General features: G+C 41.9%; 1 protein-coding gene across 1 annotated transcript in view; it reads left to right on the forward strand.

Moving 5' to 3' along the window:
- Nucleotides 1-15103, forward strand: part of ANKRD44 (ankyrin repeat domain 44) — a 158706-nt gene that overhangs the window by 78499 nt on the left and 65104 nt on the right. Inside the window, exons 3-4 of the mRNA XM_063318043.1 lie at nucleotides 4728-4806; nucleotides 14685-14755. Coding sequence (XP_063174113.1) covers nucleotides 4728-4806; nucleotides 14685-14755 — 150 coding nt within the window. The remainder of the gene's footprint in view (nucleotides 1-4727; nucleotides 4807-14684; nucleotides 14756-15103) is intronic.

A 15103-nucleotide genomic window follows, 5' to 3' on the forward strand; every position in this document is an offset into this window, starting at 1 on the left:
ATGCTGAAAAAGCTAATTAGGTCTAATTAATAGGCCTAATTAATAGGGTTAGGCCTAATTAATAGCAGATTAGCAGGAAATCCCAGATCTGTAGGCTGAACTGGGAAGTAATGAGAAGGAAGGCAATACAAAGCATTTCAGTATTGTTGGCAAGAAAACACAAAGACGTGCATATCATCATCAAGAGTCAAGCTCAACTTGAGGAAATCTTTACTTTTATTGTTTGGGGTGTGTGTGTTTTTAATTTTATTTGAGCTCAATGCTGTATCTAGGATGCCCACATATTCCTAAAATATGGTCTAAATGTGCTGCAACTTGAATGAAACTAAGAATATCTGGCTCTGGCTAATGTCTGGGTACAATTGCTACTTTTGTAGTTTCTCCCTTGAGCTCTGTGATTCAAGAAAGCCCCAGATGGTAGGTCTAAGGATGTTACTAATTGATTTAGGTATAGAAGCTCTGCAGTGATGTCTAACATGTTTCCAGATAATTTCAGAAGGTTGGACTCAATTTTTAAAGCCATACAAGTGAGATATTTTAATAAAGGCAGGATAAATGGGCTCTGTTCTGTATTAGGGCTAGGAGCCATCGACAAACTTTGGATTTGCTTGTTTACTAGTATCTTCTTACTTTCTTACTTTCTAAACAAACAAACAAACAAACAAAACCAGGCACTGGGAGAGGGTGAGGTTGGAGCCTGAGGATGGTATGGTTTGATGGATTGGAGATTGTGGGTCAGACGCCTGGTTTTCTTGTTTTTCTTGTCTTTGGTTTTATTATTGCTGGGAGCCACCCAGAATTGCGTTCTACAAGATGGGTGTCTGCCCGTGTAAATCTTTTAAAGAGACGAACGAGTAGCAGCATAAACCAGGAGAAACAGCAGCAGGCTGCGGCTCCTTTCCCTTTGCCCTTACCTTCAGAGCAGCTGCCCTGATTGGACCCGAAGCACAAGGCAAGCAGATAGGCAACAGCGTGTAGGGGACGTGGAGGATGTATTGCCAAATAGCTGCCAAAGCCTGCAGACCAGACTCATTTAGAAATCCCAGTGTAGATAAATACAGTAAAACCAAATACTGGAGTGCTAGTCACTCACTACAGATAACATATGAAACATGAGCAGTGTCAGCACTATAGGGACAGGCAGCTTTAGGATCAAAGACCCGAGGGGAGCTGGACAGACCTTATAGCAGTGCGTAGGCCACAACACACGCATGGAGACACCCATTTCAGTTTGATCCAAACGTATATAACAAGCTCATTTTATGGGGGAGCCACCTAATTCACCATATACGCGTTATTTGCAGAATATAGACAGGCAGGTGTTTTCTTATTTAAAAAAGACAGTATTTACAAATCATTCCAAATTCTCTGAGATTAATTCAAGCTACCATCCCCAGCTACATGGCAATACAGTAGATATGACTTAAACATAGTGTTGTTTCCAAATTTGGCCTCCATGCACAAAATGCTTTGTAGCATTTTGCAGAATAATAGTAACAACAACAACAACAACAACTCATTACTTCTGTCCCCTGAGAATTGCAACCAGACCTTGATATAAATAGTTCAAGTGGAATAAAGAGCTTAAATCAAAACCATCCCAGTGGAAAGAGCTGTGGCAGCTACATATATAAACTCCCACCTTAGATCTCCATCTCAGGGTCACTGAACAAAAAAGGTGCTCCATTGGTGAACATTGTTGTTTATTCGTTTAGTCGCTTCCGACTCTTCGTGACTTCATGGACCAGCCCACGCCAGAGCTTCCTGTCGGTCGTCAACACCCCCAGCTCCCCCAGGGATGAGTCCGTCACCTCTAGAATATCATCCATCCATCTTGCCCTTGGTCGGCCCCTCTTCCTTTTGCCCTCCACTCTCCCTAGCATCAGCATCTTCTCCAGGGTGTCCTGTCTTCTCATTATGTGGCCAAAGTATTTCAGTTTTGCCTTTAATATCATTCGCTCAAGTGAGCAGTCTGGCTTTATTTCCTGGAGGATGAACTGGTTGGATCTTCGTGCAGTCCAAGGCACTCTCAGAATTTTCCTCCAACACCACAGTTCAAAAGCATCGATCTTCCTTCGCTCAGCCTTCCTTATGGTCCAGCTCTCACAGCCATATGTTACTACAGGGAACACCATTGCTTTAACTATGCGGGCCTTTGTTGTCAGTGTGATGTCTCTGCTCTTAACTATTTTATCGAGATTTGCCATTGCTCTTCTCCCAAGGATTAAGCGTCTTCTGATTTCCTGACTGCAGTCAGCATCTGCAGTAATCTTTGCACCTAGGAATACAAAGTCTTTCACTGCTTCTACATTTTCTCCCTCTATTTGCCAGTTATCAATCAAGCTGGTTGCCATAATCTTGGTTTTTTTGAGGTTTAGCTGCAAACCAGCTTTTGCACTTTCTTCTTTCACCTTCATCATAAGGCTCCTCAGTTCCTCTTCACTTTCAGCCATCAAAGTGGTATCATCTGCATATCTGAGATTGTTAATGTTTCTTCCAGAGATTTTAACTCCAGCCTTGGATTCCTCAAGCCCAGCTTGTCGCATGATGTGTTCTGCATACAAGTTGAATAGGTAGGGTGAGAGTATACAGCCATGCCGTACGCCTTTCCCAATCTTAAACCAGTCCGTTGTTCCGTGGTCTGTTCTTACTGTTGCTACTTGGTCGTTATACAGATTCTTCAGGAGGCAGACAAGATGACTTGGTATCCCCATACCACTAAGAACTTGCCACAATTTGTTATGGTCCACACAGTCAAAGGCTTTAGAATAGTCAATAAAACAGAAATAGATGTTTTTCTGAAACTCCCTGGCTTTTTCCATTATCCAGCGGATATTGGCAATTTGGTCCCTAGTTCCTCTGCCTTTTCTAAACCCAGCTTGTACATCTGGCAATTCTCGCTCCATGAACTGCTGAAGTCTACCTTGCAGGATCTTGAGCATTACCTTACTGGCATGTGAAATGAGTGCCACTGTTGGATAGTTTGAACATTCTTTAGTGTTTCCCTTTTTTGGTATGGGGATGTAAGTTGATTTTTTCCAATCTGATGGCCATTTTTGTGTTTTCCAAATTTGCTGGCATATAGCATGCATTACCTTGACAGCATCATCTTGCAAGATTTTGAACAGTTCAGCTGGGATGCCGTCATCTCCTGCTGCCTTGTTATTAGCAATGCTTCTTAAGGCCCACTCAACCTCACTCTTCAGGATGTCTGGCTCTAGCTCACTGACCACACCGTCAAAGCTATCCCCGATATTGTTATCCTTCCTATACAGGTCTTCTGTATATTCTTGCCACCTTTTCTTGATCTCTTCTTCTTCTGTTAGGTCCTTGCCATCTTTGTTTTTGATCATACCCATTTGGTGAACATTACTCCCACCAAATGGTTCTTCTTTTGGCATCCAAACAGATGCTACCAAAGAGAGGGGAAGGGCCATAAGCTAACTCCTACCTGTTGTTACATCATTTTGGAAAGATGGAATAATAAGAATAAGGAGTCTGTTTTTGAGACTTCTAATGTGCAAGAAACAACTGGAAGAAAATAAAAATGGATAGTATAAGATGCAGAGAGATTATTCTCTTTTAAAAGTTCACCGAAGAGTTCATAAATTTAAATATTACATTGGCTGTTTTTTCTTGTATAACTTACAAATGCTTTTAATGAGGAAAACTGTCATTCCCCTCAAACAAGAAGTGCACATTTGTATTTAATAACTTTAAACGTTGAGAAGAAACCAGCCATCATTAACTAGTTAAAATCCAGATGGCAACTTGAATCATTCTCAGCCCCCAAGAATAAACTACATGTCTTCGATATTTATACTTAAAGTCCTAAGCAGATAAAACAATATCAGGGACACAATATATACCTGCAGTAATTACAAATGTGTTCTTCCACTTACAGATTAATCTTCCCCAAAATGCAGTTTTGAGACCAAAATGTAAAGTCCCAGATGTACAGAATAATAAAGTGTGAGAGGCCCAAGGAAGGAAACTCTGGATTCATTAGTTCATTTCCTAATGAACTAATGAACCAAAGGGAAGGAGGATGGGAAGTCATTGGCTTCTCAAAGTTTGGCTGCATAGGCCCAATTCCCCCACTCCTGTCCTGGTAGCAATACCATCTCACTTTGTGTAATCCATCGTTTACAAAATAATAAGGTGTTTTCTGAAGGTCTTTTTCAATTAGGGGTAGCAAATATCAGTATCACAACTAGTAAAGCTGTCACGATACTGATTATTTTCTACTCCTGCTAAGGGAGGTAGGGGCAGAGAGAGCGAGAGAAAGCTTGGCACAGAAGCCTCTATCTGCCATTCTAACTTCTGCATTGGTTTTCAAGAATAAACAAGACCTAACCATACTTTTTCCACAGACCTACAGCCTACAGAAAGAGCCAGTTTGGTGCAGTGGTTAAGGCATCAGGCTAGAAACCAGGAAACTGTGAGTTCTAGTCCTGCTTTAGGCACAAAGCCAGCTGTGGGACCTTAGGCCGGCTGCTCTCTCTCAGCCCTAGGAGGTAGGCAAGGGCAAACCCCTTCTGAAAAAACTTGCCAAGAAAACTGCAGGGACTTGCCCAGGCAGTCACCAGGAGTCAACACTAACTCAAAGCCCCCCGCCCCCCAAAAACAGCCTACAGACCACCCAAAGTGATGGTCTTAACCTCCTAGTTAGTATGGCACAAGATCTGTAATGGCCCTTTTTCTTTACCCTCACTTTTCTTTTTTAGGACACAGAGAAGCGTACCCCACTTCATGTTGCCGCTTTCTTGGGAGATGCAGAGATTATTGAGCTCCTCATCTTGTCCGGTATGTATCCTATCTGTTTGTCGATTAGGAATGCAAAATGATTGAAATGCTCATAAATGCTACAGTGTTAAATACTTCCCTTGGTAATGACAACTAAGAGGTTTAATATCAGTTGCTTACTACATCAGCCTTTCCCAACCTGGTAACCTCCAGGTATATTGGATTTCATCTTCCATGCTAGCTGGGGTTTACTGGAGTTGAAGGTATGAGGGCCACCAGGGCAGGGAAGCCTGCAATATATATCTGTGTTTGTAACTGCATAGTGTTACTTTTGTTGTTGTTGAAAGCATTCTAAATATCACTTTTTCCAGTGTTCAATCTGTAGTAACTTGGCACTGTCAAATGTTAAGCTTCCCTCAAATAATGCTTTGGCTTCCAAGATGGTTTTTGTAGCTGTCAAGATTACTTGTTAATGCCAGAGTGTTAGCCACATAACTTAAAAAAAAATGAACACTAATGCAACTCTTTTCATAACCCAATGTAAAGGCTGGTATAATGTTACGAAGGACTTAGTGGAAACCTAATTTATATCACTTTGAAAAGTTGGCTGTATTACTCACTGCTTGCTGGAATGCCTTGAAAAACTCTGAGGTTTTGAAAGCAGCTTTTTGCAACCTTGTGCACTCTGGAGGTTGGACTACTGTTTATACCACCTTACCCCTTAGCTGGGGATTGTGGAATTGTATGCCAACACATCTAGTGGGCACAAGGTTGCAATCATCTGGTTTGAGACTAGGCTTTAAGACAATTGTTTCTTCCCTTATTCTAGCAATATTTGCCAACCAAATATTTCTGATGGCACTTAACTCTTAATAAATTGTTATCCCCTGACGGTGACTGATTCTAAATCCTTCTAGAGGTCCAGAATTTTGTACACTACCTGTGTCTAAAAAATAAGGAAATGCCCCACCATCACATAAAAAGAAGACAACCATTTGTTTCCAATATAGAAATCTGAATGTTTCTGGTTTGTAGCCAAAACAGGGTCACCCAGCTACAAGAAGGAAGTGGGAAAGCCAAGATTTTCAACAATACAGTAGGAATATGTCTCTTTAAATTATTAGATCTAAATGGGCATTATAATCCAGACAACTGGCCAAAGATGGCTTAGTAACCGCAGGGGTCCTGGAATGAAGACCGGGGAGAAAAGCAGAAACACTGAGAAGGGAGACATATGAACACCAGTTTTCCTTGCTGGAGCATTTTCGTAAAGTTAGATTTTAAAGGGAATTTTATAAAATCCAGGGTTAACAAGCCCTACATGGGGCTTCCCTTGAAGACCACTCAGACGCTTCAACTGGTCCAGAATGCAGCAGCATGGGCATGCCTTGGTATGCCCATGTAACACCCCTGCTTCGCGAGTTGCACAATTTGCTTCCAGGTGCAATTCAAGGTGCTGGTTGTTACCTGTAGAGCCCTATGTTGGCCTGGTTACTTGAGGGATCACCTGATTCAATCTGGCAGAGTTGGTATGCTCTGGGTATCTTTGTTTAAACAATGCCATCTGTTGGGTCCCCAGAAGCGCACCTGCTCTGTCATAGCACCTGCCCTCTGGAACAAGGTGCCCCCAAGATCCGAATAGCCCCAACCCTGCTGGTGTTTCAAGGGTCTTGAAAGCCTGGCTTTTTGCCCAAGCCTTTTGCAAAGCCCCTTTAGGTTGTGTGGGTTTGTTTTTGCTCCTGTCCAGCCGGCCATCTTTTATTCCTTGTCCGTGTTTATTATCTTGTTTTATTACTTTTACTGTTATTTATCTGTGAACCTCCCAGAGTTGTTGGGAATCGGACGGTATGCGAATTACCCAAAGTGGGCAACTTTCTTGCAGTAGAGAGCTGTACAGTTTAAAAAAGTGTATATTTGACCTTGGAGGCTGTAGGTGTGTTGCTGATGGTGCCATGGTGGCCCAATTTGGGGAGCCCATTTGGGGAGTTCAGGTTAAGAGTTGAGTGGTGAGTTAAGGGGTGAAGTAGATCCCATTTTGCTCCTCACAACTTTCCAAATTGGGAAAATCAGCCTTGTTGCTGAGATCAACCATGGCCCTTTGACTAAGGACATCTGAGAAGGCACAGGTTGCTCCCCCTTGCTTTATGTAGATACTGCATCTTTCCACTTCCTACTGCTATACGGCATGGTACTGCCTGGGACATCTTGGCTGGAATTTTAATATTTAGATGCCTGTATTGAATTCTTGCAGACTCCAAAGCTGACAGCATTTGTACCAATGCCGATTGTGGAGACAGGTAATTGGTGCCATGTTAGACTAATTATAGTTCTTCCAGAGGTATTAAAAATATTTTTATTACTTGTCAGAACTCAAGACGTGTAGGGAAAAAACATCTGCCTTTTAGTATTTTAGAATAAAACAGGGTTTGTGGGCCTGTTCAGTGCTTTGTATTTCTTAAAGGTTGAATAAATAAATTAAAAGCCTTTTGTATTCTACAGTTAACATGGTAGTATTAAAAACTTAATTACAACAACATGCTGTCAGCTTTATAAAAATGTATGGTTGTTGCTTCTTCACTAATGAGCCTAGCTGCTTAATGTCCTTCAAAGGTGGTAAAATAACAGGAGAAAACAAATAAGGAAAATTAAGCAATGGAATAGAAAATTTATACAATTGGGGGAAGCACCAAAAATGTGTTATTTTCATTAAAACTATTTCTTTCCCATTCTGAATAACAAATATATGGCCAAGAATTATCTTCATGACCAAATAAGATCAGATACTCAAAACTGAAAACCAAAAGCTAATTCTGAATGTGAAAGCATGTACATCTATTTAATAATACTTTTCAACATGTACATGAAACTGCTGGGTGAGATCATCCGTCACCATGGGATGAGGTATCATCAGTATGCTGATGATACTCAACTGTATATCTCCATCCCAGGTGAATTAAGTGATGCTGTGACTGCCTTCTCCAGGTGCCTGGAGGCTGTGGGGGCCTGGATGGGGAACAACAGGCTTCAACTGAACCTTGGTAAGACGGAGTGGCTGTGGGTTAATGGCTCTTCCATATCCGGGACATTAACATCTCTGGTTCTGGATGGGGTTGCACTGCCCCAGACAGACCTGGTGTGTAACTTGGGGGTCCTCTTGGACTCATGGCTCCTGCTCGAAGAGCAGGTGTCAGCCATGGCAGGAAGGCCTTTGCACAGCTTCATGTTGTGCGCCAGTTACGCCCCTTCCTGGATCGGGAGGCCCTTCGAATGGTCACTCATGCTCTCGTTATCTCACATATTGACTATTGCAATGCGCTGTATATGGGGCTACCCTTGAAGAGTATCCAGAAGCTTCAGTTGGTGCAAAATGCAGCCGCGTGGGCTATTTGTGGCGCCCTTAGAAGGGCACATATAACACCTTTGCTGCATGAGCTGCACTGGGTACCACTTTGTTTCCGGGTCCAATTCAAGGTGTTGGTTATCACCTTTAAAGCCCTACATGGCATGGGGCCAGGCTACCTGAGGGAACGCCTCTTCCCTGTTACATCTACCTGCCCCACCTGATCTTGCAGAGAGGACATGCTGAGGACCCCGTCGGTAAGAGAATTCCATCTGGCGGGGTCCAGGAGGCGGGCCTTCTCTGCAGTAGCACCCGCCCTTTGGAACATCTTGCCCCCATCACTCCTGGCCTTTCGGAGAAACTTGAAGACCTGGCTCTGCCAGCTGGCCTGGGGCGGGGAGGAGAGGAGTCATGCCTGGGGTTGGCTAGTGCCTTGAAGCACCCCTTCCATGTGGAGATTGAATGAGATATAGCCATCTGGACTTTATTTTTATCTATATTATTAATAATTTGTAATTTTATAATGTATTTTATGTATTTATTGTTTTATTGAGGATTTTGTTCTGAACTGCCCAGAGTCCCTCCAGTGGGAGGAGATGGGCTGCAACAAATCTGATAAATTAAATAAATAAATAATGAATGAATGTACTTGTATTTGCAGAGCCCCAGAGATAGAAGACATCACACAGATTTTATTTGAATGTCAATTGTATAAGAACGAGAGAGATCACTATCTTGGACCGCACATTAGCCGAACGGCCTGTTGGGGTCCTTATATTAAAACAGCATATTTCATGTGTGGTCAGAACCCTAAAATTACATATAATACGGCCCTTTATTTTAACAAAACAGTACAATTGAGAACTGCATATGTGGATCTCATTGGGGTAAATTGTGACACAGAAATATGGTTTGCATTTTCGTTTACTTATTTCTTTTATTCTATTTTTAACATATGGTCTTATTACTGTTCTGTGTTTTATATTTTGTATTCTGATGTGGCCTAATGGCTAATCAATAAAGTATTACATTACTTCTGAACAGATTCAGAACTCTTTGAATAGGAACTGAATGAATGGTCAGTAAGCAAGGACTACCTGTACAAACTCTGTACTATGCTTGGAGGAAATATCACATTTGTCTGCAAACTTTGCAAGTAGAAGTTGCCCCACAATTTCCTTCTGAATTCTCTTCAGACTCCCTTCCCACTTGTTACAAGCCAATTCAATCCATTTTACTTCTGCAGAATAATGCGTAAATGGAATGCTGGTTTTAAGGTGCATTAAAATGATTTGGCAATGTCAATGTTTGTGGTCCTGAACTGTGGTTTTAATCAAGCCTCACAGTGTGGGCTCATGAATGCTTTGTGGAGAAGAAACAGCGATTTCCATGAGGAGTTTATAGGCAAGTCCTCTGGGTTGATAATCATGCCCTCTGGGCTGAGTAGCTGGTACAGGGCTGTGGTTGAGAATTTGAGGCAGTAAGCTTTGAGTTCAAATCCCACTATTGCTCTAGACTGTTTCTTTTTTTGTAATCATAATTTTTATTAGAACTTCTTTTAAAACAAATAAAGGATAAACATAGGGAAAAAATATAGAAAACCAAGTTAAGAAAAAGAGAAAAGAAAAAAGAAAAAGTGCAATACAGGTCGTTGTGAGGTTTGAGTCTGACCTTGATTCTGAAAACGAAACTTATCTTCAGCCAGAAGGGGAGAACAAAACTTATCGGGAAAGATCTGGAGAAATAGAAACTAGAGTGACTCAGCAGAGTAGGAGAATTCGGAGACGCTGATCGGGCAGAATCCGGAGGGAGGTTTGATTCCTCCAATTAGTGCGCAAGAGAGGAGAGTGGAGAAGCGCGCAAAGCAAAAGGCAGCCCGATTGGCTACAGAGGAGAAATGGCACGAAAAGGATTGCATAAAAAGGCACCAGCGCCAGGAGCAAACTGCCGGAGACAACCGTTATACTGTGCTTACAGCTTCGACAGGAGAATCCTCTCCAGGAAAGGGAGCCTTGCTTGTAGCCGACATGGAATTAGTGCCAGCCCTCTCTACTGACACAGAGCTACCTCCTTCACACCCTGATCCAGCCGAGTCCAGCCTTTCATCCAGTTCCAAGCCTTGTCTTGCTGATCCCACCAAGTCCAGCCTTGCCTCCAGTTTCAAGCCTTTTCTTGCTGATCCAGCCGAGTTCAGCCTTGTCTCCAGACCCGAGCCTTGTCTTGTTGCTCCAGCAGAGTCTTGCCTAGCTTCTGTCACCAAGCCTAGCCTCGCCTCCATGCCACATTCTACAATCAAACCTCAAGCTACCACCTTGCCATGTGCCCTAGCCACACCCGGTCTTGCTGCTTCACTGAGAGAGTTAGCCGAGTTCTGTCTTGCTGTGTTGCCACAATCTCCTTCTACTCTTGACCTGTATTCCTCCACTGCCTGGGTGAACTTGATTGAATTATATTGCCTATTACTCTTTTCTGTTGTAAATAGTTGGTTGTTCATAAAAAACTTCCTTTTGTAATTCTGCATGGCTGTCTCATAGTCTGAACAGGACAGTAGTCCTCACTTAATGACCACAATTGGGACCAGAATTTTGGTTGCTAAGCGATGCGGTTGTTAAGCAAATCTGACCTGATTTTACGACCATTTTTGCAGTGGTTGTTAAGCAAATCACCATGGTGGTTTAAACGAATCACATGGTCATTAAGCGAACCATGTGGTTGCTAAGTGAATTTCGCATTGATTTTACTTGCTGGAAGCCGGCTGGGAAGGTCGAAAATGATGATCACATGACTGTGGGACACTGACAGTTGTAAATGCAAACTGGTTGCCAAGTGCCTGAATCGTGATTACATGACTGTGGGGACACTGTGATGACCCTAAGTGCAAGGACCAGTCGTAAGTCAGGTTTTTTAAAGCACCGTTGTAAGTCCAAACCATCACTAAATGAATGGTCCTTAAGTGAGGACTACATGTAGATAAGAGAAGAAAAAACAAAGAAGTGACTTCTTCCTTACAACAGTTACAAAAACATACTTATTGTCACTCCTCCCCCGTCAAGGTTATATCACATAGTATAGACTGTTTCTTAAACTGGGCATTGCTGCCAGACAACTGTAAATGAAGTTTGCTGCAGGTGGAATAAGTCTGATTAGTGAAGCATCAAATAAGATGAAGTTGAACATTTTCCCATGACTGGAACCCCCCCCCCCCCGTTGTCTAATTATTCAGATTACTTTGAGGAGGCCCGTAGTCCACTGGTCCCATGTTTGTTCCTTAGCAGCAACTATCTAAAAGGTGTTTGGGAAGGATGCGTTTTCTGCTCGGAAAGCTTTGTTTTGTGTTTCGGTGTTGGTGGAGACATTAGTGAAAGCATTGGGGATACTGTATTCAAAAACTTATTTTAGAGGTACTCTTTCTTCTAGAGTAGCAGTTTAAATTGTCAAAGCCTTTGGGAATGGGTGGCATACAAATGAAGTAAATTAACTAACCAACTAAGTACATACATCAATAAATAAACACACCCTCTCTTTTTGAGCTGGCAGTACAACACCATCATGTTTTGGGGGATTGGTCAATGCTACATTTGTGTGTGTGTGTGTGTTTTCTGACTGCTTTCTTCTTGCAAAGCTCTGAAGTGTGATTATTCATCAAGCACATGATTGCTTGTACCCCCTTAGAGTAATGCAAGGTTATGACTCAAATTACTTTGCTGTAGTGACCTGATGGATGGCACGCAAGCTCTTCTCTATCAGACGAATGTATTTTTGTCCCTAAAAAAAAAACCTAAATTTTGGATGATGCTTCATAAAGGTTGGACTGGTTGAACACTGATCAGCATAAACAGCAGACAGCAAAACTCCTTAAATCTTTTGTGTTCATTTTTTATATTTAAAGTAACGCAAGAAGGATTTATAACCAATAGCAGTCTTGCTGGGGAGGCTAGACCCTGCAAAAAGAATTGGCCCATTGAATTTCCTACAAGACTCTGGAGACACATTCAGTGAAATATGTTCATAGTTAGTCTTGTGGCACATGAACTGGTGGACTAGCAGTACAAATAAACATAGCATGTAATGAATAAAGCATATGTCCTTTGCATTGAGACATATCAGGAATGGGCCTCTGGGTTACCATTAAAACAGAAATTATTCAGAGTTAATGCAGAAGACCAGCAGCCAGATGTCTTAAAACAGCACAGTGAAACTGTAGCCAGCGTGACTGTTTATGTAGGTTGAAGCTGTCAAACTGAAATTGTGAGGCGAGGGATAAAAGGATTTTGAAAGCCCTGCCTGAATTTATATACAACTGAATCACAGAGCCCATGTTTTCACATCAGGGGTTGCGGTTTGATACCTGAATTGTATAGAATCAAATGGCCAAAAAAAAAAAAAGTTGCTTGCTTTGTATGGCTAGCAGCCATTTCTGGCATTTTGAAAATTGAAAACTGGTTGGGCAGAGACAGGCATTCATCAGGAGCATGCTGCAAAAAGAAAAGGGCTACCCTCCTCTCCTTTCTGCCATCCTGACAAAAATAGTTCTTGCCTTCATAAAATTAGTTTTGGCACAAAGGAGACTCCCCCCACCCCAATGCTAATTTATTTATGTATCTGATTAAATTTTTATACCATCAAGAGCCACAGTCTCATAGCAGTATAAATCCCCCTTCCATGTGTGCTGTGCCCCGATGAAATCCCTCCGACATAGCTTTAAATTTAATAAAGAACCATGTTACGATATGATTATTAGCTACACAATTCAGAGCAGATTAGGTTGCCTGATTCTTGCTAGCTGAGGGCCAAAGACTGTTCAGCAGCACAGCAAACTTCAAAGGGAAGCTTGGCTCTTTGAAGCTGCTAAAATGAATGTCTCGGCACATCTGCAGGATGCTTAATGCTGGTTAGTATTAGATTTGTTAAAGGGTGAGCTGCACAGTGACAGTTCTACCCTGAGGTTCCCAAGAGTTATAAGTGCTCTGATTTACTCCCCAATTCAGTGCTGTGCTGTCAGATACAGAATATCTGTTAGATGACAAGGAAGGAGAACTTGGTTTATGGATTCACACTCTTCTGTTGACTAACGTTGTCTTATCTCTAGGTGTCTGAGGCAAAGCTTATCTTGGGAAACAGTAGACAACCTCGTGCCCTTCAGATATTTTTGAAGGGCAGGTACAAGTGACAGATCCTTGAGAGTTGCTGATTGGGACGTATGGGAGTTGTAGTCTAAAATATTTGAAGGTTGCCTAATAGTGGTCTAGGGGAATCTCATGTAAGAGAGCCATGATCTTTGAGCCAGCAAGTTGTAATATCAGGGTCACATGACTTTAAAATAAAAGGTAACTAATTTGAATGGCTCTTTTGCAGTGATAGGAATGGTTCAATTCTTAATCAGGCATTCTGAATAGTTGCTTTTAAAGTACATATTGATTAAATTAGATGTACCAATAACTTCTCTATGTTGGGTAAACAGCACCTTGCAAATTTGCAAAGGCAGAGGATGTGGAAACCAGATCTGATTAACACAATCACCTACTTCTGTAGTGCGGTCAGAAATATGTTTCATTTCTGCTAGCTTTGTGGCTCAGCAGCCACCCAGCAGCCACCCAGGAAAATATATACCTTATTTTTTCAGAGGTCCCAGTCAAGCAATCAGTAAAAACATGAACCATGTTTAATTTAGAAAGATGGATTCCTTACATTCCCTTCTTTTTTAAAAAAGGTATTCTACCCAAACTACACATTACTTTATTGGGCCTATTGATGACAAAAAGATTTCTTCCATCTTCTGTTTAAATCTTATTAACCAACAATAGGAGACTGGAGAAAGAAAACACAGTTGGAAAAACAGAGCCTATTCACAGGGTGGAAGGGATTTTTGTGGAATAGAGAAAACAAGTGGTATTGATGAGGACTGTCTTGTTTTTTTAAAAAATAGTAGAATAGGGATATATCCAGCTTATTTTAGCTCTTAGGCAATGAATCCAATAAAGCAGTAAGATGCTGTCTCGGTGAAGCTATAAATACTGTTTCTCTGCTTTCTCGTTTGCTCCAGGTATGGATTTGGAGGGCAACTGGCCAGGGCACAAAAGGTTAATCTCTGTGTAAGCAGGGGTAGCCACAGAATAGGATGTGCATGAGCAGCACCAGCATCAACAATGCAGGTGACAGAACTGCCTGGCTGGTGATAGCCTTCCGAGCAAACAGTTGGTGCTTACCTGCAGATATCTCTCATGCTTTTTGTGGGTTTAAATAGCTCTGACTGCATTTTAGATGCCCTTGCTCATTTTCAACTGTGGTTCGTCTTTGGATATTCCCATTCCTGGGCTCATTAAGTCTTTCCTGCTGCTAGTTTTCTTTCCGTGTAGGAGGTATTAATTTCAGAAAGTCAGTCCTGTTTGCTTCTCTTTCCTGCTCAAATTTCCAGGATTATTTTGGGAGTCAACAAGGTTACTTTGCCTTTGTTATCAGCCATCTTGAAACAAATGCCAAAAATCAGGCAGTGTGGTCTGGAGTGCATTCCATATTGCATGCTGCTCTGTTTACCATAGTTTGCCAAACATCAGTTTTGGGTGAGATGGTATTTAAGAGACGTCCATTTGATTTGCAGGAGCCCGTGTCAATGCCAAGGACAACATGTGGCTGACTCCTCTCCACCGAGCTGTTGCTTCAAGGAGTGAAGTGAGTAATACAGGCAATGCTTCAGCAATATGTGCTTCACAAGTTTCAACTTTAAAAAAAAATTGCACAACTGTTACTTCATCCCTTATACACACATCCATAAAGGGACAATTCAGAATAATTGTCTGTGCAATTCCAAGTTAAATTTCTTGAATAATGGGCCACCACGTGTATTTAATGTATTTATTTAGTAGTCAACTGAACTCAGAGAATCAAGGCTGTGAAGCAGACAGATCTGGTTGTGGGTGGGAGGAACGAAAGGAGGAAGAGGGTATACGTTGCATTGGAGATCATGTGGTATGACAATCACCATTATGTCTGTTGTGTCTTCTGTTGTCAACTGCTTCA

Source organism: Candoia aspera, chromosome 1, assembly GCF_035149785.1.
Source record: "Candoia aspera isolate rCanAsp1 chromosome 1, rCanAsp1.hap2, whole genome shotgun sequence".
NCBI classification, from domain to species: domain Eukaryota; kingdom Metazoa; phylum Chordata; class Lepidosauria; order Squamata; family Boidae; genus Candoia; species Candoia aspera.